Below are 25,738 nucleotides of genomic sequence, written 5' to 3'. Positions count from 1 at the left end.
CCCTTACCTTCCCCTGCTACAGCCCCCCCCCATACACCCTTACCTTCCCTGCTACAGCCCCCCCCCAATACACCTTACCTTCCTCCTGCTACAGCCCCCCCCCAATACACCCTTACCTTCCTCCTGCTACAGCCCCCCCCCCCAATACACCTTACCTTCCACCTGCTACAGCCCCCCCCCCCCATACACCTTACCTTCCTCCTGCTACCCCCCCCCATACACCCTTACCTTCCTCCTGCTACAGCCCCCCCCCAAACACACCTTACCTTCCTGCTACAGCACCCCCCCAATACACCCTTACCTTCCTCCTGCTACAGCACCCCCCCCCAATACCCCATACCTTCCTCCTGCTACAGCAGCCCCCCCCCAATACACCTTACCTTCCTCCTGCTACAGCCCCCCCCCCAATACACCCTTACCTTCCTCCTGCTACAGCACCCCCCCGCAATACACCCTTACCTTCCTCCTGCTACAGCCCCCCCCCCAACACACCCTTACCTTCCTCCTGCTACAGCCCCCCCCCCAATACACCCTTACCTTCCTCCTGCTACAGCACCCCCCCCCCCAACACACCCTTACCTTCCTCCTGCTACAGCCCCCCCCCCCAATACACCCTTACCTTCCTCCTGCTACAGCACCCCCCCCCAATACACCCTTACCTTCCTCCTGCTACAGCACCCCCCCCAATACACCCTTACCTTCCTCCTGCTACAGCCCCCGCCCAACACACCTTACCTTCCTCCTGCTACAGCACCCCCATACACCCTTACCTTCCTCCTGCTACAGCCCCCCCCCTGAATACACCCTTACCTTCCTCCTGCTACAGCACCCCCCCCAATACACCCTTACCTTCCTCCTGCTACAGCACCCCCCCCAATACTCCCTTACCTTCCTCCTGCTACAGCACCCCCCCCAATACTCCCTTACCTTCCTCCTGCTAGAGCACCCCCCCAATACCCCCTTACCTTCCTCCTGCTACAGCACCCCCCCCAATACTCCCTTACCTTCCTCCTGCAGGCAGACAGACAGACAGACAGGCGGACAGACAAACAGATGTACAGAACAGGCAGGTAGACAGACTACAGGCTTACAGTGTCCGCCACTGCCCTTAGTATTCAAAAATTCAGTTTGTAAGACAGGCGCACCTTGAAAAAGGTTAAAGCGTCTACAAGGCTGAGTCTTTTTTAAGAGTTTTAAGGTGGAAAAGAAAAGTTATTTTTTTAAAATCTATTATTAACTCATAAGTAGTCCAGGCGGGTAATGGAGTCATTAGGGCTGCGTACTCCACAAGAGAAAAACTTTGCTGTAAATCTCACCCCCTCTAATTAGGGAGAGCGGTCGGGGCAGGACGACACAACTCCAAACAGCCTCCCTTCCTTACACCTCAACCGCGGAACGGTCGCGTCACCTGCCAATCGCCATGGCGACGTGACATCAGCCGATACGTCAGAGGGAAACCAAGGCCCAGGACAGGCCTCCGGGGGGGGGGGGGGGGGGGTCGGGGGGTTAGGGTAGAGCTGATTACACAACAAAGCACCCCCCCCACACACCCCACCCCCAACACACCCCACCCCCACATCATTCATTCTCCACAGCTTTCAACTGCCGGGCTGGAGTGTCGCCTGTCGGAAACTGAATATTATCCCGGTGCCTGAGCGAAACAGAGAGAGAGAGGTTAAAGAAAAGGAAACGACAAAAACAACAGAGCTGAATTATTCAGGAGCCCTGTATCCCCTTTCCCAGCCTTTTCAGGGGGAACGGGACGGGGGGCGGAGGCAGGCCGGCAGTGCCCCCCCCACCCCCCACCCCCCACCCCCCGAAAAACCACCATCTCCTGAAAGGCATTCGAACCCGGCGGTGAGCCAAGGAAATGGGGGCGTGATCCGGAAGCCTCAGTACAGTCCAGTCTGGAAGAATTCAGAATAAATAAAAAAAACCTCTCTCGCCACTGATACACTAGGAAGTGACAACTTTGTCTCGCACATAATAATCATGTGAAATTGACCGTGGATTTAGAACAGACCACTGTCCCATATGTGTGCTTGCTACATTCATTTGCTCTGCAGATGAGCCGTTATCCAGAGTTCCATAGTGACTGTGTATTTTCACACAGAAAACATGTGACTAATCAATGAACAGAAAATATGTACAACTGGATATGCCACAGACTGCTGCAGACTCTGTGGCCCTGCCTAAGCAAGGCTGTGTATTTCTGAGACCCAACAGCACAGTCATCTTCCTCATTTTGATTCTTTCCTGTGATGAAAGCAGGCATGCTCATATCGGCCATACAAAACACACAAAAGTTCAATATTCCTGGTCACACAAAAAGCAAATGAGAGGACACTAGTACTGCAGTGTAAAAACTGATGGAAGTTAGCTATTAGGATCAGAAATATGCACTAGTTAGATGTAAGAACGTTGTTGCAGCACCATCCTCTCACAGACAGCCAAACGGGGTACAGAATGTACGTATAATGCTAGTCTCATACTCTCCTGTGATTGCACAAAAATAAGCCTGTTTTATCTTGAAGGGCATTTTAAACTCCCCCGGACCCTTCCACTGCGAGGCAGACCAAGGTTCGACGCTCTGCCACCATAAAACCCGGCTTCCTGTTTACAATCCGCGCGTGGGGACAGAACCGACTCAAGAGCAGCCGAAAATAAAAAAAACAGTCGCTTCCACTCATTATCGGCCATGCTCGTTAAAATACTTCCGTCGGCGTGACAACCTACGGAGCCAAATGTCATGCGTGATTCACTCTTGTAACCATGCCAACCGCAGCCTGGATGGCCGAGCTCCAAAGCAGGCAAGATGAAAATGAAAAGAAGTAGAAGAAGAAGAAGAAGAAGAAAAGAAAAAAAAGAATCCAGCTTTAATCTTGGGCTCGCTCCCTCTTGGGGTGAAGGACAGGGAAGTAGAGAGGGCCAGTGATAATAGCCGATGTTTGTGTGGCTGTGTTGGCCCACACCGAAGCTGACGCCTCACTGTTTTACACTATACACTAGCTCGAACGCAGACCGCAACCAACTTTCTGCATTCACGGGAGAACATGAGCACAGACGTCAACATTTTTACGAAGGAAAAATGTAATCAAGTTTATTTGTATAATATAAATGGTAAATAATATTTTTAATATTTACATTTATTTTAAATATTTATATCTAAAATATTTTACTAAAGAATATGACAGTAAAAAAAGAAGCTGGAAAATGCTAAATCTGTTCAGTTATATTACGACATTGCGCAGTATGGTGGCTGCCGGCATTCGCACAGCTATAGTATATCAATGCGTACTTTAAGACGTTATCTAACACAACAAGTGCGCGCGGCTCCAACCGGCAGCGAATCGCGTGAAAACGAACGGAGGAACAGTGCATTCCCGGTCTATGTTACGTCAAAGAACATTTGGAGCCTTCGGTAACAGGCGTCTTCTTCCGAGCTTACAAGCGCAACATAACCCTCGCGTGCTTCGTTTTCTGCTAGTGTAAAAGAGCACCGCCGCTGTTAGGGCGAGTGTTCGTTTCTCTGCGGGAATGAAAACGGCGTTCCGCTCACGAGACGAGTGCTACGCGCAGCTCGGCAGCTGCCAGCTGGGACGGGATCGTGTCAGGTCAACAGGAGGTCCGCGCTCTCGTTTTTTTTTTTTTATTCTCGTTTGTTTGTTTTTAAAAAAATTTTTTTAGCCAGATTCCTGCGTCGTGTGGCTGCGTGACCTGAGTCAGGTGTGATGCGGGAAGTGGGAACATTGTGTTTATGGCATCGCGCGCGGTCAGTCAGCCATTAACGAACCCTAACAGGGATCGATGTTTTGTAAACACATACCCTGTTTTTGTCCGTCTTTTTCCGACTATGAAGCACTTAGGGTTTTGGCAGCCAGTTGTTGTATGAAAGGTGCAATTTAAATTAAATTTAATATTATTATTATTATTATTATTATTATTATTGTCATTGGAAATCACACCACCTCCACCTCTACGTATCTGTCCTAATGAACAGTGATACAGAACACTTCCCTCTCCCCGGTTGTGTCTCACCCGCCAACCGTGGCACCATCACAATAAACACGACACAGGCTACCGGTGTTGTCCAGGTTCAGAAGCGGCTAAGCAAGCAGGCTATATCCGTTTCTGAATCAGATGCTGAATTCAATTATTTTGTGGTCTGGACATTTTGGCTAAATTTCTTGACAATCTCGTGGCTGGCAGCTGGATACTGCTCTTGTGATCTTATCTGGAATGCTGTACGGTGATTTAACGTGTATGAACGCTCCCTTGGTGCGTACAGCTAATTAGTTAACGGAGCCAGGGCTAACTGGTGGGGGGGGCAGAAGGTATCTCCCTCTCCTCTCTCTTTAGCTTTCTGTCCCTCTCTCTCTTTCTCTCTCTCCATCTTCTCTTCAGCTTTCTGTCCCTCTCTCTCTCTCTCTCTCTCTCTCTCACACTCTTTCTCTTTTTCTTCAGCTTTCTGTGTCTCTCTCTCTCTCACTCTTTCTGTGTCTCTCTCTCTCGCTGTCAGCTTCTTTCTCTCTCCCTCCCTCCCTCTCTCTCTCTCTCCACAGTGACTGGGGCTGAGGCAGCACATAAATTGCTCTCTTCTCTGTCTGAGCAGTTTGTCCTCGGGCAAAATTGAAAAATAAATAAATATATAAACGACAAGAACATCAGCAGCAACAGCAACAGCAACAGCGGTACTTCATCAGCGAGGGACGGAAACAGCCGGAACGCAAGAGGACCTCTTCTGCTGCTGATTGCAGGGGGGCGACGGGGTGAATTTGGGGGAAGGAAACCAACAAGGGCAATCAGTTTGCGGCCTGTTCTGCAGCCGTGCCTCTGAGTCTGCTGGTGACTGGCGACCGGGTCACATTTGGGTCCGCCATCGCAAACATGGTCAATCAGCATTAACGATCGCCTTGTTCAGCGCGTGCCAGGTAAGAAGGGCGGGTTCAAGCCAGGAGACAAGCTCTGGGCTTTAACCCTTCGAAGGGCAGGTTTCTTTTTTTTTTTTTTTTTTTTGGAATGTTTTTTCAAAGTTCTAAGTCAGTGTTCTGGAACTCCGTTGCTTTCGATTACCAGCAGTGACTGTGACATCAGCATCAGAACGTTCAGTTAAGAACGTTCTAATCCCCTTAAAGCATTAACACAACTGATAAATAAATACTAAAAGGACGGTACAGAAACGCCGCCGCCACTGACACCACCTTGCTCTGGGGGGGGGGGGGGGGGGTTGTTTTTTCCGCTGAGTGGACACCTCCAGTGTGTGACTTAGCTGGGGGGCCGAGACGCTGTTATGTAACCCTCGTTCTCGTAGACCGGATGAAGTAAACACAAAACCCAAGAACCCGGTTTTCGGTTTCAGGACGGTTTGTTTGCAAAACGTCCCGGAGGGGGTCCGGTGTTACGACCAGGTCGAGTAACCGTGGAGATCCCATCTGTGCGTAACCATAACGACCAGCACGCTCTCCTGAGCGGAGGGACGCGCGTGGAACGAGCTCGCCGCGTGTGCACACGCGTGTGCAAACGGCACCGCCGCGTTACATCACATACATTTAGCACGCAATCTTTTCCGGAATGTGACAGAACACGGCCGCATTCGCCTCATTTACCGGAGCTGCTGAGCCTTATCTTTTTCACACAGTCACAGGTGCACTCACACTCACTGAGGATGACAACCCTGATGAAGATGACAAAGAGCGATGATGTAATGCTGAAACATGAACAGAACATGGCCAGGCTAAAGAAGCGTGAAATTTTCTTTTCTTTTTTTCCAAGTGTGCACTGCAAGTCAGAACCTCGTTCAACTGAGGTATGTGTTCCATTTCCTGAAAGACAGTCCTCTTCTCTCGATCTCTCTCTCACACACACACAAACACACACACACACTCACACATGCTCCATCTCTCTCTGTTTTTCTCTCTCACTCTCACACAAACACATGCTCCATCTCTCTCTGTTTCTCTCTCTCTCTCACACACACAAACACACACACACACACTCACACATATGCTCCATCTCTCTCTCTCTCTCTGTTTTTCTCTCTCACTCTCACACAAACACATGCTCCATCTCCCTCGCTCTGTCTCTCTCTCTCTCACACGCACACACACACACATGCTCCATCTCTTTCTCTCTCTGTTTCTCTCTCACTCTCACACACACACACTCCATATCCTTCTCTCTATCTCTCTCACTCACACACACAAAAACACACACACACACACGCACTCCATCTCCCTCTTTCTGGTCACCAGGCCCATCTCACAGTGTTATCAGACCCCCCACCCCCCCCGCATGTGATAAGCGAGGCCGAGGTTTTAGAGGAGCGAGAGGCTCAAATTTATCAAGGAGGGGTAGATGAGCATCTCTGGGTCCCTCTGAATAAAGGGGTGGGGGGGGGAGGTCACTTAATAAAATGAGCCTCGCGCTGACTTCCTGCCCCGCAGCAGTGCGTAACCCAAGCACACTCCTTCACTAATTCATGGGCCCTTCTTCCAGAACACTTCCCGAGAGGGCGTAGGGTTACGGGTCTCCCCCCCGCCCCGCCCCACCCCGCCCCCAGAACACATAGCTCCGCCTCCGCTGCCCTGACCCAGGACCCCGGACGCTAAGCTCTGCGTGCTAATGAACAGACCGCTACGCGCTAATGCGCGTTTCCGAAGACGTCTGAGGCGAGGAACAGGCCAGGCAGCCGCTGCCCCGTCGGTTCCTGTCGGATCTGCGGCGCCTGGTTTGACCGTTCGATCCGAGCTTCCTGAGCCGGGCGCACCGGGCTGGCCGCACGGATTCATCCGCGCAGAATAATGGCGGAGTGCATGCCATGCGAACACAGACCCGGCGAACGTGCCGCCGCCATCCCCCCCCCCCCGCCGGACGGCAGCCGTCATGCGCCGCGCGGCCTCTCCACGGAAAATGAGCAGAGCGCGTTGAGCGGTGGAATCGGTGCGAACGCTCGATAAGGTCCTGCACAGAACACAGAGCGGAGTTCCACCAATCACAGAGCATGGTGCTAACGACCATCAGAACGATGCTGGGTGCAGGTATCCAGGAAGTAGTATCCACCAATCACAAAGCATGCTGCTAACAACCATCAGAACGATGCTGGGTGCAGGTATCCAGGAAGTAGTATCCACCAATCACAAAGCATGCTGCTAACGACCATCAGAACGATGCTGCGTGCCGGTATCCAGGAAGTAGTATCCACCAATCACAAAGCATGCTGCTAACGACCATCAGAACGATGCTGCGTGCCGGTATCCAGGAAGTAGTATCCACCAATCACAAAGCATGCTGATGATAAATGATAAATCTAAAATATCAATAAAATTTTTAGGTGTAAAACAGTCTGCTGCTGCAGAAGGCACGGACCCGTTGTTTGTAACAGACGGCAGGCCAGGTTTAATTACACAGCCGGCTCTTGGAGGAGAAACGTGTTAGGAAACGTTGAGTAGCAACACATTTGTTATAAAACATCTCCCGACCCGGCCAAAGGTTAGCATGTTATATGAGCAGGCCTCTTATACACAAATACAGCTCATATGTGCGCTCCCAGACCAAAACATGCTTCTTATACGAGCAAAAACAGTCTAACTTTGTATTCATTTCATTTTACTTGTATATGAATTGGTGACTAAGGACAAAGACAAAAAACTTAAAAATGAAGAAAATAAAAAACTGAAAATAAAATAAACTGACGTGTCATTTGCTGCACCGTACTGTTAATCGCCAAGGCTAGTTCAGCGCTTAAATTAATAGCTGCTGCTGAAAAGTGAATCAATTTAAATTATAAAGTGCAAAAAGGTGTTGTGTTCGGGTGTTGGGGCTTGTCAAAGCCAGCCCCCCCCCCCCCCCCGTCCCCCCCCGTGGGCTCTGAAAACCTCCATGGAGTTCTAGTCACAACACACAGGCAGCCCTGTGTATGTGCTAAGCGTTAGCCTCATACTCAGACTGGACTGGACACACTCGTATTGCATCGCAGCATAGCAGGCATTTAGTAGACACTCTTATCCAGAGCGACTTACACAACTTTTTAACGTAGCATTTTTAAATGACATCCATTTACACAGCTGGATATATACTGAGGCACTGCAGGTTAAGTGCCTTGCTCAAGGGTACAAAGGCAGTCTGCACTTGTAGACCAGGCTGGGCATCGCTGGTCCCGGTGAGCCACAGGCTCTCCTGCTGCTACCTCCACTCTTTATTTTCACCTTAAAATCAGTCACCAGTTTAGACCCAAGGAACCAGGTGAGGCGAGTTCACGGTGCAATCGCCTGCTTCAATCGATCCATTAACACAGCAGCGCCCAAGCTTTCTGCGCTTCCGTGCTGCGGGGTTAGCCACCGCTGCTGCTAGCCTTTTCTAGGACATTCCGGGGCCGATATTGACCAACTGATACTTGTGCTTGGCGATACTGGCTGACTGGGATTTACATTCAGGCCTTCAGCCCTATCCAGAGCTGTAGTCACAGTACATAAACCAGCGCTGCCCAACCCTGTTGCTGGAGACCTACCATCTTGTAGGTTTTCACTCCGACCCTAACGAGGCACGGAGTTTCCACCATCTTCCATCTTCACCAAAAATATGGCTGAATTCAAACAACATTTGTCCTTAAGTGACACACGTGGCCACAATCAAAATGGCTGGATTCAAACGACATTTGTCCTTAATTGACACACGGTGACATTCAAAATGGCTGAACTCAAACAACATCCGTCCTTAACTGACACACATGGTCACATTCACAATGGCTGAATTCAAACAACATCCGTCCTTAATTGTCACATTCTCTGCTGCGCCCAGACTGCTGAGGATGCGCTATAATCGGAAATGCACTTCCCAGAATGCTCAGGGGCCCTTAAAAAGCCCCGCGTATGCACAAAGAAGAAGAAGCTCCCAAAAAATCTGGAAACTCCAATGGAGGTTTGCCGTTTGGAAAGTGTGAATCTATCATCCACACTGCATATTGTAGTGAGTTATTTTGAGAATATAAGGAATAATTTCATACATCAAAATGTCTGTGATGATTTGTGAATTGTTTTGACCGCATTCTAACCTCGATGCTGTAATTTAACTCATTCTACTGCACAGCTACTACAAGGAGAACATCTTTTGCGTCACAAACCGGAGACTTAGCGCCTGCGCCTGCGCAGTCTCGTGCGTTCCCAGCATCCGTTGCAGGAGAGGCCGATCAGGAAGCGATACCATCGGCCTCCAGTCTCGCCCATCGCCCCGTGAGGGCAGCAGTGCAGCGCAGTGGGTAAGGAACTGGGCTTGTAACCGAAAGGTCATAGGTTCGGTTCCCGGGTAGGACACCGCCGTTGTATGCTTGAGCAAGGTACTTAACCTGCATTGCTTCAGTATATATCCAACTGTATAAAATGGATGCAATGTTAAAAAAAAAAGTGAAATGTGAAAAGTTGTGTAAGTCTCTCTGGATAAGAGCTTCTGCTAAATGCCTGTATTATAATGTAATGTAATGTAATACCCCGTCGTCCATTTATACCCTGCCCACGGTGTCACAGTGCCATCCTGCCACAGCGCCCACACAGCGCCATCCCGCCACAGCGTACGCACAGCGCCATCCTGCCACAGCGTCCGCACAGCGTCATCCCGCCACAGCGTCCGCACAGCGTCATCCCGCCACAGCGCCATCCCACCACAGCGCCATCCCACCACAGCGCCATCCCGCCACAGCGTCATCCCGCCACAGCGCCATCCTGCCACAGCGTCCGCACAGTGCCATCCCGCCACAGCGCCATCCCGCCACAGCCACAGCGTACGCACAGCGCCATCCTGCCACAGCGTCCGCACAGTGCCATCCCGCCACAGCGCCATCCCGCCACAGCCACAGCGTACGCACAGCGCCATCCTGCCACAGCGTACGCACAGCGCCATCCCGCCACAGCGTCCGCACAGTGCCATCCCGCCACAGCGCCATCCCGCCACAGCGTACGCACAGCGCCATCCCGCCACAGCGCCATCCCGCCACAGCGTACGCACAGCGCCATCCCGCCACAGCGCCATCCCGCCACAGCGCCATCCCGCCACAGCGCCATCCCGCCACAGTGCCATCCCGCCACAGCGTCCGCACAGCGCCATCCCGCCACAGTGCCATCCCGCCACAGCGTCCGCACAGCGCCATCCCGCCACAGCGTACACACAGCGCCGTCCTGCCACAGCGCCATCCTGCCACAGCGTACGCACAGCGCCATCCCGCCACAGCGCCATCCCGCCACAGCGCCATCCCGCCACAGTGCCATCCCGCCACAGCGCCATCCCGCCACAGTGCCATCCCGCCACAGCGCCATCCCGCCACAGTGCCATCCCGCCACAGCGCCATCCCGCCACAGTGCCATCCCGCCACAGCGTCCGCACAGCGCCATCCCGCCACAGCGTACGCACAGCGCCATCCCGCCACAGCGCCATCCCGCCACAGCGCCATCCCACCACAGCGCCATCCCGCCACAGCGTACGCACAGCGCCATCCGCCACAGCGCACAGCGCCATCCCGCCACAGCGCCATCCCGCCACAGCGCCCGCACAGCGCCATCCCGCCATCCCGCCACAGCGCCATCCTGCCACAGCGCCATCCCGCCACAGTGCCATCCCGCCACAGCGCCGTCCTGCCACAGCGCCATCCTGCCACAGCGTACACACAGCGCCATCCCGCCACAGCGCCATCCCGCCACAGCGCCATCCCGCCACAGCGCCATCCCGCCACAGCGCCCGCACAGCGCCATCCCGCCATCCCGCCACAGCGCCATCCTGCCACAGCGCCATCCCGCCACAGTGCCATCCCGCCACAGCGCCGTCCTGCCACAGCGCCATCCTGCCACAGCGTACACACAGCGCCATCCCACCACAGCGTCCGCACAGCGCCATCCCGCCACAGCGCCATCCCGCCACAGCGTACGCACAGCGTCATCCCGCCACAGCACCATCCCGCCACAGCGTCTGCACAGCGCCATCCCGCCACAGCGTACCCGCCATCCCGTCACAGCGTACCCGCCATCCCGCCACAGCGTACCCGCCATCCCGTCACAGCGTACACACAGCGCCATCCCGCCACAGCGTCCGCACAGCGCCATCCTGCCACAGCGCCCACACAGCGCCATCCCGCCACAGCGTACACACAGCGCCGTCCTGCCACAGCGCCATCCTGCCACAGCGTACACACAGCGCCATCCCACCACAGCGTACGCACAGCGCCATCTCGCCACAGCGCCATCCCGCCACAGCGTACGCACAGAGGCTGTGGTGGAGCAGAGCTCAGCAGGTTTTAATGAGACGGGGGGGGAAGAGGCTCACAGTGGAGAATTCAGCGTGCGTCTCCGGGCCGGCGTCCTCGTCTTCTGTGAGCTCCTCACGCCACGATTCACACATTCTCTGCTAATGATCAGAAAACGACAGACATTCCCAAGCACTGAAAAATTTCAGAGAATTTTCTGCAAATTTATTTATTTATTTATTTATTTTTTGTTTGAGTCCTCTGCTCAGAGCGAAACTGTACGTGTCAACCCCTCTGTGATCTCATCTATTCGGGTTCATCACTTTCCACAGACTCCTCCTCCTCCTCCTCCTCCTCCTCAGAAGAAGAATACAAAGAAGAAGAAATAATAATCTAGGCTGTGTGGCTGAAGGGATTCAGCAAGGACTGGATGAATTAAAAATAGACCTTGCTGAAATAATTAAGAGAATGAATCCCTTAAGTGTGCCGGAGATCACTTTAATTACCGTCTCCACGCGCCGTCAAATCTCGACCAATCAAACGGCGGCGAGAGGCGGGCGGCGGGAGAGGCCCGGGCGCACGTTACGCAACCACCAGGCGCGGCGTTCCGATGCGCCGCCAAACCGAAGAAACCAGGTCACATGCTGCCGCAGCAACCCCCCCCCATCCCCCCATCCCCCAAACCCGATCAGAGGTGGATCAGGCCGCGGAAACAGCCCCCCAATCACAGCCGCCGGCCAGGCGAGGCCAAAAACGGACGCGAACGCCCCCTCTCTCCGCAATCTTCTCATCAGCGGAGGGGCCCCGCCCGCCCCCCTCCCCCGCCCCCCCCCGTGTTTACGGCGGATAGCCCAAGCGCCGCGCCCTTTCCTGACCTTCAGGACCGAGCGCCGCCTGCGCGGGACAAACATCGCTGACTGGGCGCCACCCATTGTTACAGAAAAAGCCCATGTGCCACAGCAACAGTCTTCAGCCCTGGCCAGTTAAAAGCTGGGGGGAGTCTGGCTGGTTTTCGGTAGAAAATGAGCACTTATTCGGCTAATTAAATAAGTCGACTGAGTATTAACTCTGCTGGTCTGGTTCCTTGGGGCTGAAGTGCTTGTGGACGTTCACGTGAACATAAAAGCCTGCAGCAGGGTTGAGGACCTCTACCCTTTTTTACACTGTGACAGAAACATCAGGTTCGTGCTTGTAAGTGCTCTAAATGGCCAGATGGGGGGAAAATAACTGTTACAACTGGATTATGGCAACACCATGCACACACAGACTAGAGTCATCACCATAACTGCACACACAGACTAGAGTCATCACCATAACTGCACACAGAGACTACAGTCATCACCACAACTGCACACACAGACTACACTCATCACCATAACTGCACACACAGACTACACTCATCACCATAACTGCACACACAGACTACACTCATCACCATAACTGCACACACAGACTACACTCATCACCATAACTGCACACACAGACTACACTCATCACCATAACTGCACACACAGACTACACTCATCACCATAACTGCACACACAGACTACACTCATCACCATAACTGCACACACAGACTAGAGTCATCACCATAACTGCACACACAGACTACACTCATCACCATAACTGCACACACAGACTACACTCATCACCATATACCTGCACACACAGACTACACTCATCACCATAACCGCACACAGAGACTACAGTCACCACAACTGCACACACAGACTACACTCATCACCATAACTGCAGACACAAACTACAGTCATCACCATAACTGCACACACAGACTACACTCATCACCATAACTGCACACACAGACTACACTCATCACCATAACTGCACACACAGACTACCATCATCACCATAACTGCAGACACAGACTACTGTCATCACCATAACTACACACACAGACTACCATCATCACCATAACTGCACTCACAGAGTGTGTGTGCATGTAAGAGTATGTGCATGTATGTAAAGAAAGTGTGTGTGTGTGTGTGTGTGTGTGTGTAAGTGTGTGTGTGTGATAACTGTAGTAGTGACAGGCTAGCTGTCCCAGGTAGTAGTGAGTGTAATGTGTTTACAGTGAGGAGGGACAGTAATCCCATTACTCTAACTTCCCCCGAGCGCTCTTTCCCCCAGGCGAGCGTTTCCCTGAGTCATCCCCGCGGCCACATAATGACACGTAAGCGCGCCCCCCCCCCCTCCAAACACCAATTAAAAAAGAAACGGACCAATAACACGTCTTGCCGTTGCAAGTAGGCACCTTAAAAACTGCAGAGTAAATTTTCTGGCATGTTGTTTTTTTTCTTCAAAATTCAAAGTCAGTGTTCTAGAACTTTGCTTTGCTCTCAGTCGCCAGCAGTGATTGCGTCATCGGCATTTAGAATGCTCAGTCAAGAACATTCCAATCTCGTATTTGTGACCTCACAACGTAAAAAAGGCCAAATAAGACAATACATGTTTATATTTTTCCCCTCAAAGGCGTGAGTGCATGGAGGTGCGTCTACGGCCAGCCGCATTTGGCCCCTGGGCCAGTGTCTGAGCGGGCCAAATCTAAACACTGCAGAACACAAGGTGAGACAAGAGTGACATTCAACGTAATGGATTTGACACTTCCTTCCACAGCGGTGACATCTGAATCATAAACCAGGAAGGGACTAATGCAGGTGCAGCATTAATCCCCACAAACACCCCCCCCCCACCCCTAAGAAACATGGTACTGCCCGTCTGCACAAACACGCCCCCCCCCGCCCGACTGTCATCAAACCTGCCAGAACTGAACATTCCATGCTTAGACAGCACATTCATTTTAATTCCTGCACTTTTTTTTACTCCACTTGCCAACGCCAGCTGACAGGATCACTGTCGATGTTTAATGTTCATAATTATATATATATATATATATATATATATATATATATAAGCTTATTTTTAAAATATATTATGTTCATTTTATTGCGCTGCTACTCCATTGTTGAAGAGCCCTTCACTCAAGAATTTCACTCACCTTTATACTTGCGTAAACTGTGAACATGACAATTAAAAAACAAAAACTAGCAACTTGAAACCGTAAACTTAGAAAGACATGCAAGGGTGGGTTGCATAAGTGCAGCTCAGTGTTTACATTTCCCAGAGTCACCTTTGCCCTCGGATGGGGGGGAGGGGCGGACAGTGGGCGGGGCTAGAGTTATTGTTACAGTAGTGGCCAAGGCAGCCCGGAGGTGATGTGGGAGAGGGGCGTATAAAGGGGGGGGGGGGGGGGGGGGGGGCAGTGGGCGGGGCTAGAGTTATTGTTACAGTAGTGGTCAAGGCAGCCCGGAGGTGATGTGGGAGAGGGGCGTAGAAAGGGGGGGGGGGGCAGCAGTGGGCGAGGCTAGAGTTAGTGTTACAGTAGTGGCCAAGGCAGCCTGGAGGTGATGTGGGAGAGGGGCGTATAAGGGGGGGGGGGGGGCGGCAGTGGGCGGGGCTAGAGTTAGTGTTACAGCAGCGACCACGGCAGCCCGCAGGCGCTTGATGTCACCGTGCGGCACATGGTTACTGATACGGCGCGTTGCCCCGGCAACTGACACACGCTGTAAGACTGGAGCCTCTCCTAAAGTTTCACCTGCACATTTCACCCGAGTGTTCCGATACAAGCAAACCGAAGCACACCTGAACATAGCTGAGCATGCATACATAAAAATGCACCGAGAAAAAATCATCCGTGAAAGTCTCTCTGGATAAGAGTATCTGTTAAATGCCCAAAACATGTGTAATATTATGTCATCACTGCCGAAATTGACTTCATCCACGATCCCTCCAAAGTGAGCCACTGTGTCCTTTAACAACATCAGATTAAGAATCCGCTAACCAATAAAATAAAAAATAAATAAAAGAGTCAATTCTCCTCACTTATTTGCAAAAGTGATACAGGTGACGTGTGTGTGAAAATAGCTTCTGTTCTACAGGAGAACATAAGAACATAAGAATACATAATGAGGAGAACAGGCCATTCAGCCCATCTAGAACCTAAGAACATAAGAATACCTAACAAGGAGACCAGGTCCTTCAGCCCATCCACAGACCTGCCAACCTCAGGAAAATATTTTGTGTACCACAATAGTCAGTGTAACGCTTAGTTCACATGCTTTCGCACCACTTCGCTTTGCACGCACACACAAGCCTTTCTTCATAATTCTGGTTTTGGCTGTCGAAGTGATCAGGCAAAATTGTATAATTTGACCTGAGACCTGCCAATCATTTCCCAGAGAGAGGCCTCAGACGCTGGCGTGGCGGCTGAGCCCCGCAACACAGCGTGAGCCAATGAGCAGCGCTCAGCAGCACTCTGGCAACAGGAACGTGCTGTTCCCATACCCCTCCAGTGTGTGCAGGAAAAACACCCCGCTGAGCGTGTGTGTGTGTGTGTGTGTGTGTGTGTGTGAGAGAGAGAGTGTGTGTGTGTGTGTGTGTGTGTGTGAGAGAGTGTGTGTGTGTGTGTGAGAGAGAGAGTTTGTGTGTGTGAGAGAAAGAGAGAGAGTGTGTGCGTGTGTGTGAGAGAGAGAGAGAGTGTGTGTGTGAGTGTGTGTGTGTGAGAGTGTGTGTGTGTGTGTGTGAGTGCGTCTGTGAGTGAGGGTGTCTGTGTATGTGTGTGTGAGTGAGGGTGTATCAGTGTGTGTGTGTGTGTGTGAGAGAGAGAGTGTGTGAGGGTGTGAGAAAGAGAATGTGTGTGTGTGTGTGAGAGACCAAGTGTGTGTATGTGAATGTGTGTGTGTGTATGAGTAGGTGTGTGCATTCGTGTGTGCGTGCGTGTGTGTGTGTGTGTACGAGCGTGCATGTGTGTGTGTGAGAGCCAGATAGCCCCAGGCACACTGAAGTGCCCTGCCTTGGGGGCAAAGAGAGAGATTAAACATAAACCATAATAAGCTGAATAAAAACCCTGACCGCTGTCAAATAAAACAACAACAATCTACATCTCAGAACAGTGCACTGAGAAGAGACTTCACCTGCTGTTCCACAAATCCTCTCCCTCTCTCTCTCCCTCACCCTCCCTCGCCTCCTCTCCCTCTCTCTCCCTCCCTCCCTCACCCCCTCTCTCTCACTCACTTTCTCTGTCTCTCTCTCTCTCCTTCTCTCTTTCTCTCGCTCTCCCAGAAGCAGGGGATTAGGGATCTTTGTTCTGTCTAAACCCAAAAACCTTCCCTGACCCCATCCCTCCCTCCCGTCTCCTCCTGTGACAAAAAAAGAGCAAGACTCGGGACAGGAGCAGCCAACAGTGAGAGAGTGTGCATGTGTGTGTCTGTGCGTGCATGCATATGTGCGCATGTGTGTCAGTGTGTGCGTGTGTATGTGTGGTCTGTGTGTGTGAGTGTATGAGGGTGTGTGTGTGTGTGTGTGTGTGTGAGTGTTTGTGGGTGTGTGAGTGTGTGTGCCTGCATGTGTGTGTGTGTATGAGTGTGTATATGAGCGTGTGTGAGTGTGTGCATGTGTAGGTGTGTGTGCATGTGTGTATGTGTAAGTGCGTGTGTGTGTGCGTATGTTTGAGCATGTGGGAGTGTGTGAGTGTGAGTGCGTGTGTATGTGTGATGTGAATGTGAGTGTATGTGGGTGTGTGAGTGTGTGTGCCTGCATGTGTGTGAGTGTGTGAATGTGTGTCGGTGTGTGTGTGTGTGTGTGAGTGTGTGTCGGTGTGTGCGTGTGTGAATGTGTGTGTGTGTTGGTATGTGTGTGTGTGTGTGTGTGTGTGTGAATGTGTGTCGGTGTGTGCGTGTGTGAATGTGTGTGTGTGTGTGTGTGTGTGTGTGCGAATGTGTGTGTGTGTGTGTGTGTGAGTGTGTGTGTGTGAATGTGTGTCGGTGTGTGTGTGTGTGTGTGTGTGAGTGTGTGAATGTGTGTCGGTGTGTGTGTGTGTGTGTGTGTCGGTGTGTGTGAGTGTGAGAGACTGTGTAAACCCCACTGAAATCTCTGCAGTGAACAGGCTTCACACTGTAAAGGTGTGAGCTTCCCTGGCCCAGTGCGCCACACCGCCAACACAAAGCCTTGACTGAGGATTCCATCTCTTCACATTTTTACCAATTCATCAGGACAAACACATTCACCAACCCCGAATGAGAACTTGGGCATGTCCCAATTAGACACACACGTGTGCGCGCGCGCACGCACCCACACACACACACAAACATCAACATACCTGACTGCTGATAGCCAGGTACAATGTTCAGCAATAAAGCTAATTGTCCTAGCGACCCCTGAGGTATCAGTATAACATGATTAACTGTAAAAGAATGGGAGGGGGGCACGAGGAGTGGGGGGGGGGGGCTATGGGCAAGTGCCCAGCTGGCGCATTTCAGGAACTGGAGGGCATCGGCTTCCTAGCACAGGTAGGGTTGGTGAGGGAGGGGGGGGGGGGGCAGGGGGGGTTGGAAAGAGAGGAGGAGGGTCCAAGGTTTGAGGGTCAGAGCTACGCTCCCTGATGCTGACGTAGGGAGTGCGTGCTAAATGCAGTGGGTTTGCAGCGAAGGTGGGGGGGGGGGGGGGGGGGATGGAGGGGAGGGGGGTCTGACTGCAGCAATTTACAGCATATTCTCCATACTCTGTCATGCCTGACTTAACTGGAGCGGCAACACGGTCACCTCTTAATTCCTCCACATCCCCTCTTAATTCTGACCTGGCTGTGTGTGTGTGTGTGTGTGTGTGTGTGTGTGTGTGTGCGCGTGTGTAGTGTGTGTATGCGTATGTGCGTGTGAAATTAGGGGTCTTGCTCTATGAGGCACGCTAGACCGCGGCTGCTGAATGACGAAGTGCCCTAATTTTACAGGCTTTAACCACTGTTGTTACCCTCCCACTATGTTCTGCACTCACAAAAAACAACCTCGGTGCTGGGAGGGACAGGAGTGTTGGGCGGACGGACGGGGGGGCAGGGTGGGATGACATCGGGTGCGAAATTTGTTTTTTATTTTGTATGCACCGACTGTATCCCTCTCCCGCCAAAGCCGTCTGCGTGACATTTAAAACAACTACATGCGCAATTACAGAGCCGACGCCGTTCCTCGCTGTGCTAAGAGTGGGGGCTACGGCTACCGTTCGGTAGGCAGCACGCGCTCCTGTCTCGCGCACCTGCAATGCTGAAGCACCGACCGCCAATGCGTCTAAACTGGTCCCCCACTTTTCTCTGCTTCGACTCATTGACAATTCCTCCCCCCCCCCCCCCCCCCCACCCCCACCCCCCCCCCCCCCCCACCCCAATTTACGCATGGAACTTACATCACAGATAACTGAATGGTGCACATCTGAGCCAGATATCGCTTACCAGTTGCGTTGTTTCATCTATTAATAATTCACGCGCGGTATTATTTCTTCCCAAGCTCGTTTTGTCTTTTCTTCTCATTAGTTATAAAACGGTCGACTTTTTCGTCGGCACTGGCATGAAATTGCACATTCCGAACGCAGGCTAAGGATAATATGCGGGTTCATTGAGAAAACTCGGCGGCTAAAGAGTGCACGAGGTGCGTTAAACATTTAGCTGTAGGCTGCAGCTAAATCGAGGGTCAGGTAGCAAAACGGACATCAGGCAACTGACGCAAAACCAGCAAGAATATCAAAACGAAGCATGCGATGTTATGAAACAGTACCTGCATTTTGTCAGACGTAAACACCTCAGTGTCCACCTCGCAGGCGATGAGTGTCAACATCTCCAGTTTCATATTTATCGATGGCATACCCTTTCGAATGAGGAGATAAAAATTAATAAAAAGGAATATATGTAAAATATTTATCTTTCGCCGGATCTCGTTGACTTCAGAGGCGATGCAGTCCGAGGTGCTCGCAAATGTAAATTTAATTGAGCTGAAACACAGTAAGCGTTTGCAGGCTTTCGCGCGCGCTGTCAAAAATGCACTCTGGCAAGGGCTGCCTGCTACCTCAGTCCAGTCTCTCTCTCTCTCTCTCTCTCTCTGTTTCTCTCACTCCGCAGACTGGCCGTGTGCCGCCGCAGACGCACCAACCAGAGCGCGCTGAGGCGCAGCGTTGACGTCATCAGCACCCTGCGTTCTCATTTGCAATGCTGCCGATCTCCCGGTCCTGCTACCTTGCGGAATGCCGCGCGGAACACTGCGGACCGCTGCCCGCGTTTCTATTTCACATTGTCCTAACAATAGGTCTACCCTGAACTGCGACAGTTGCTCGCTGCAACGTTAAATAAGTGAAAATGATAGCATCCCTTCCCTCTAGCGCAGGGGTGTCCAATCTTATCCGCAATGTGCCGGTGTGGGTGCAGGATTTTGTTTTAGCCCAGTGCTAAGAGACTTGATTCTACTTATGCAGGTCTTGATTGAAGACGGTGATTAGTTCATTATTTGAATCAGGCGTCATAGTGCTGGGCTAAAACAGAAAACCTGAACCCACAACTGTTTTTGGACAAGACTGGACAACCCATGCTGGAGCACAACACAGTCGGAGGGTTGCCGGTTCAAACCCTGCCCTGGGCATGTCGAAGTGTCCTTGAGCAAGACACCTAACCCCTAACCCCTAACTGCTCTGGCGAATGAGAGGCATCAATTGTAAAGCGCTTTGGATAAAAGCGCTATATAAATGCAGTCCATTTACAACACGTGAAACAGCTAACAGAGGCTACTGAACACCTGACAGCTTTCAAGCCAAATGGTTGCCGCTGACTTCCAGCCATGTTAGGGCAAGACAAAACATACGCCGTCAAAAACCACACCCGCTTCCTATTCTGAAAGGGCATTGTGTACTCCATGTTCTACAGTATTGGTAGCGAATACACCTAAACGCCTGCCTTACCTGCCTGATTTGAGTATGTATGTCACGGGCCAGGTAATTATAGCTGCCCCCCCCCCCCCCGCCCTTTTCTAGAGAGAACAACAACCCCCCCCAACAGATACTTTACAATGAACAGTTCACTTAAAGGTGTAGCTCCATCTGAGTACTGTAGCTCCATCCGATTAGAGTGTAGCACCATTACCGAATACTAGTTTTGAATGTCAACATCAGGCAATTAAAACTGATGAGATTACATCCCAAAGCAAAGTTCACATTTAAAAGAACATGAAAAGAAAACATTTGGGCATTTAGCAGACTCATAATTATATACTACACTACCATGCATTTAACCTTTACATTTACATTTAAGGATTTAACACTCTCTTACTCATAGCATTGTACATGCCTACACACATACAAGTTAAACAATGGGTAGAGCAGTTAGTACCTTCGGACCAGGTTTATGGTTAAGAGGGTCATATCTGTTTCTGGATTTCAAGCCAAACTCTACTCTTAATCATTTCATTAGCCAATTAATTTTGTAATTGTTATTTTGGCTGCATTTCTTGATAAATTCAGGAATGGCAGCTAAAGACAGTGTTCCAACATGAAACATAACATAACATAACATAACAACGAGAACAGGCCATTCAGCCCAACAATGCTCGCCATTTTCCCGACTAAATTTTACATAGTGCTCTGATTACCTACAACCTGTTGTGGTCTAAGCCACAGTTAAACCAGCTCTAGCGTACGTAGCTAATTAGCTCAGTGTAATTGGTGACAGTGAAACCCCCCCCCCCCCGTGCGAGTGGAACACTGGCCCTGTGGGAGTAGAACTGTCCACCCCTGCTTTGGTAACGTCATCAGATGCACCCCCGTTTGGACATGAACCTTTGAATGCTCTGTCTGGAACCCCCACACGCAGCAGACAGACAAAAAACAAAATTATTAGCAATAAAAAAATGTCTTGTTCGCCTTCAGCCAATTAAAGCTCTCCGTCCCTCAGAGAGGAGATCAATCACCCAATCACGTCACGAGTAATCCAGCAACGGTCACAACACCCAGGGGACGGACGGACGGACAACGTGGTACAGTGTCACTGGCATACACAGAGCAGGGGTTGTCAAACTGGAGAAAAAAATATAGACCAAGTCACTGTGATGTCATCCGTTGACTCTCCATGGGCTTGGTGAAAAGTGTTTTGAAGCCAGGGGAGTGCAGTTAATGGGCACTGCTACGTTGTACAGATTAGTGCCACAAAGACTGCACAGTAGGGAAAAGAGGGACCCTTATACGGGCATGAAGTCAGTTTGCCCACTAAGCACATGAGATACAGTGACACAAACTATCCCTGATTCGCCACAAAATATTACAGTGTTGTCCAAATAACACATGGCGATACATTAGATGAAAAAAGAACAGCCCTTGCGATTATGTTTACTTGTGTGGAAAAATAATTGACTTGGCATTCTGACCATGTTCTTACCATTGACTTACCCAGAAACAGGTGGCTGAAACACCTATACTGGAGCCAACCGCACTGGCACTAGTGAGCAACGTCTCACAACAAGACCAGGAAGTTGGCTTTCAAAACTTAGCCCAGTTTTGTCCACTTGGTTGGAACCAGAGACTGTAAAAAATACACAGTTGGAACACACTGCTGGGTTGTGGGAGGGATTGAGGTGGAAAAAATCTGTTGATATATTACACTCACCAGTGACAATGATCAAAGTAGGCACTGGACCTGATACATGTCAGACTTTACTCAGTCGTTTAGAAATAGGCTATGCTTTAATTCCATATCTGAGCATGACAACTTAAATTCAAATAAAGGGTAGGTGACGGAAAATGAACCCTAGAACTCAGAGACTATCGATCGAAGCACCGTTCAAGTTTTTAAACATGAACAGAGCACAGGTGCAACGGCCGACTGACAGCAATTGCAACGCTCCGTGGCAGCGCTCACGCGAGGAAATAGCAACCGTCCATTCCCACCGCAGTTCAGGCGGCTCGCGAGCAGCCTGGCCCAATTACTCGAGACGCGTGTGGTTGCTAGGAGACAATCGCTACCCATTAAAAGACGCAGCAGCAGACCCGATACCTTGCGAACAGAACCGCAAGACGGCACAGCTTTCGATCGTCGCCCTGCCGGGCACTTTGTGCTATCGAGCGCTCGCCTGGAATACTCAATATGAGTTTCAGAAACGTGTTACAATTCAGGGAACTGCTTGTGCCTGTGGCTCCGGCAATTCAATTTTGAGGACTTTATTGAATTCAAAAAGCGCATCCAAGACATTGACAAAGGTTTACCGCTTTACGTTTATTCCTATTATTTTAATAGATTAGCGGGCACGGTGTTGTATGAAAGCATTGATTCAATTTAGCACACATTTTCAATACAGTATAAAATGAAAAACCTTTATCTGTAGGAATTCATCATTGCAGACACTTCAGACAGAGGACATTTTGGTACGATAGCAAAGTCGTAATAGACGGCCAAAAATGATAGTGAGCAGCTGCACCAAAGAGAAAGGAGAAAAATATTAACATAAAAATGTACGCGCTACATTCTAGGTATTTAGCATGTGCTCTCGTTCAGGTTACATTCTTTAGATATAAAAGAATGTGTGTGTATGTATATATATATATATACATACACACACACACACCACACACCACACACCCACACACACACACACACACACTACACCGTATAACCCATCCAGCCAAACCCGTCCAGCCTTCGGCTCAGGGCATTAAAAAGCATTTTCATTAAGAATTTTTTTTTTTTTTTTTACTCTTTCAAATTTTGCGCCCAACATGGGCCTGGACACATCCAATTCTCACCCCAATGTGAAATGTCCAATTATCAGCGACCACAGCCAGTTTTCACACGCAGACCCCACTGCCAATTGGGCCAAGTGCAGACAACGTTCATACGTGAATTTAATGAGCGGTCCACAGGCATCCGATTGACCAGCAGGGGTCACTGGAGAGCGATGAAATGCGGATGCCGAACCGGCTGAACGTTCCCATAACCCCTGGGTGTGCGTGCGTCGCCCCTGTGGATCTGCAGCCAGCACTGGCACAGCCCGGATTCGAACCGACACGGCAGCGTGGAGCCTTAACCAGGCAGCCCAAGAAAATATTTTTTACACACATCTTCAGGCGATGGTGAGAAAGCCAGGCAGGCCCAAGCAAAAGGAGGGCAATACTACTCAAAGAAGAAAAAGAAGTAGAAAAAAAGGGAAGAAAAAAAAGAGGGATAGAAAAAAGGACAAATCCTAAAGGGCCAAATCAGAAAGCTTTCTGTCAGGCAGGCCTGAAAGCCGGAGTGTAAAGGCCAGCAGGGATGACACGCCTCTCGATAAAGAGCCGCTTTCCCACAGAGCCATTTCCACTCGGAGAAAAGGCGCGTGTGAATTAAAAGGAGGCTCCCGTGTCACAGGGAATTTGGCCCTTTTAAGGCGTGAGGTCACAAATACGCGATTAGAACGTTCTTAATTGAACATTCTAATGATGATGTAACAATCGCTGCCCCGTAAGTGAAAGCAACAGAGTTGTAGAACACTGACTGAGAGAATTTTTTTTGGGGGGAAAAAAAAAACATTTCAAAAAAAAAAAACCTGCTCTTCGAAAGGGTTACAATTTAAAAAAAACTTAGCGAGAGCAGCCATTTGGGAAGGTCTGTCCTGAAATAAGCCCAAGATCCTGGCCAGACCGGGAGTTTCGCCTGAAGGTTGAAAGCGCTCCACTTTCTCACCCGGTGTCAGGGGTATTTTTAACTGTGCAGCTGCGGTCGGCTGCTGAAGAGCTCAAAGCCCCCCCCCCCCCCCTCTCTCTCCCCCACCGAGCGGGGACAAAAGGCGCTTCCACGTCGCCGCGTCCCTCTCCCGTCTGAGCGCGCCGCAAGGCGCTCGCTAACAGAAACGCGTTCCTTTGATGTGTCGGGCTCTTCAGCGCCACGCCGGCGCTTGTTCGAACGACAGCGACGCGATGACATCACAATGGTGCGGGGAGCTCCAGAACTTCCAGAACGCTCCCGAAATAGAATCATGAAGAGCAGAGGCGATGACGCCAGCCCTGGTATTGCCGAGTGAGGTGTCGATGCAAATGCATCGAATTTGACAGAGCTGGTATGACAACGAAAACAATGGAAGTTCGTGAGAGTAATTATTATAATGTTATTTATAGCTGCAAAGCTTCAATCAGATGTTCCAGGCATTACCCCCCTAATCATCCCTACCTCAGCTTCGAAATGCTCAATCCAACACCCAAAGGTCAAACGAATGACTATCATGCCCCATGCACACGGAGTACTAGGCAAGCTGCACGAATGCATCTGAGACTCAGATCTGCAGGACGCTGGAGGGGCGGGGCCGTATGCCGATGGGCGGGGCTTGGCATCAAGCCCCGCCCTCTCCTGGCAGTCGGCAGTCAGAAGTCTGCTCCGCAGTCTCTTTCCTGGGCAGAGTACGTGAAGGAATTCGAGGATTGACAACAGCCAAAGGGGTTCCTGTGAGGAACGGTGGAGTAAGTAATAAAAGAGGTGTAGTAAGAGCAGCGGAAGGCCACCAGCGAAGCTAACGAGGTCAATAAGGCTAATGGGCTGAGGCCAGATAACCAAACCCAGAGGTCATAGGTCAAAGGTCACTCTCCAGGGGGGCAGGTCAACTCGGTAGCTGCAGCAGGTGTTTGGGGTTATTGGGAGGGGGGGACAGAGGGGTCCACTGGAGGGAGACTGAAATTTAAACAAACTGTCAATACAGCACACAGAGTCCTTACAGATAGCTGAGACACACCTCCATGAATGGATGCATTTAAAGGCCAAATTATGTTTCTGAAATTCTGAGAACGTTTTTCAGCAGTGTGCTGTTTATGGATCACTGAGAGAGGGAGGGGGGCAACAAAATATATATCACACAGAAATAAGCCATTAGTTATTACATTGCACAGTCCTACAGCATAATTTAATACATTCCATTATGCAATGAATAAAGGAGCATTAATGACACAATAAAACACGCTTTGCAGACAGAGGAGGCATAAAGAGAACTGGGAGCAGCTCACTCAGGGGTGGGTGAGGAGGACCGAGTCTGTTTCCCGATTTAACTCAACCCCAGTGCTTAATCAGCTAATTAGCTCAATTCTGACATTTTAGCCAAATGTATCGATGACGCTCAGCTGAGTGACAGCTGAGGACTGCTCTTCAGACCCTTCACGAAATGTCCGAAGGCGGTCTAATCCGAGAGTGGCTTGGCATTGGACGAGAGCTAATTGAGTTAATTGAGTAAATTGACCCAGAGTTTAATTGGTGGAAACAGAAACCTGTATACACGGCAGGCCCTGCAGGGACAGAAGTGTAATACCAGGAGCGTGGTGGAGCAGGGTCCAGCTACTGAGCGACGCTACGCGCGCATGCAGCGACCAGGCACCTGCCATGCTTCCAGGATCTCCGAGGTACGGCCCAGAGAGAGTTCTGGAAGTGTTTGGTTCCAGGAAGTGTGCGCTGCGAAAGTGTAAGTTCCAGGAAGTGCGACTTCCAGGGAGTGCGAGTCGGAAGTGTGAGCTGCAGAATTATAAACTACGGAAATGTGAGTTCCTGGAAGCGCGAGTTCCAGCAAGAGTGAGTTGTAGAAGTTTGAGTTGTGCAAGTGTGAGTTGCGGAAGTGTGAGTTGTGGAAGTATGAGTTCCAGGAAGTGTGAGTTGTGGAAGTGGTTGTTCCAAAAAGTGTGAGTTGCAGC

The 25,738-nt window shown here is 50.7% G+C and overlaps 1 protein-coding gene across 2 annotated transcripts in view; it reads right to left on the bottom strand.

Moving 5' to 3' along the window:
* rcan3 (regulator of calcineurin 3) overlaps positions 1–25,738 on the bottom strand; it is a 50,155-nt gene that overhangs the window by 11,224 nt on the left and 13,193 nt on the right. Inside the window, exon 1 of one of the 2 annotated variants that reach the window (XM_035393251.1) lies at positions 18,841–19,353. The exons of the other annotated variant lie outside the window; for it this stretch is intronic. Within the exon in view, the coding sequence (XP_035249142.1) occupies positions 18,841–18,927 (87 nt within the window). The 5' untranslated portion in view covers positions 18,928–19,353. Of the gene's footprint in view, positions 1–18,840; positions 19,354–25,738 lie in introns of those variants that run through there. 2 annotated transcript variants of the gene reach the window in all.

The sequence above is a fragment of the Anguilla anguilla genome, chromosome 1 (genome assembly GCF_013347855.1).
Source record: "Anguilla anguilla isolate fAngAng1 chromosome 1, fAngAng1.pri, whole genome shotgun sequence".
NCBI lineage: Eukaryota > Metazoa > Chordata > Actinopteri > Anguilliformes > Anguillidae > Anguilla > Anguilla anguilla.
Note: the sequence above shows the minus strand (reverse complement) of the source record. Positions and strands in the feature narration are given on the sequence as shown.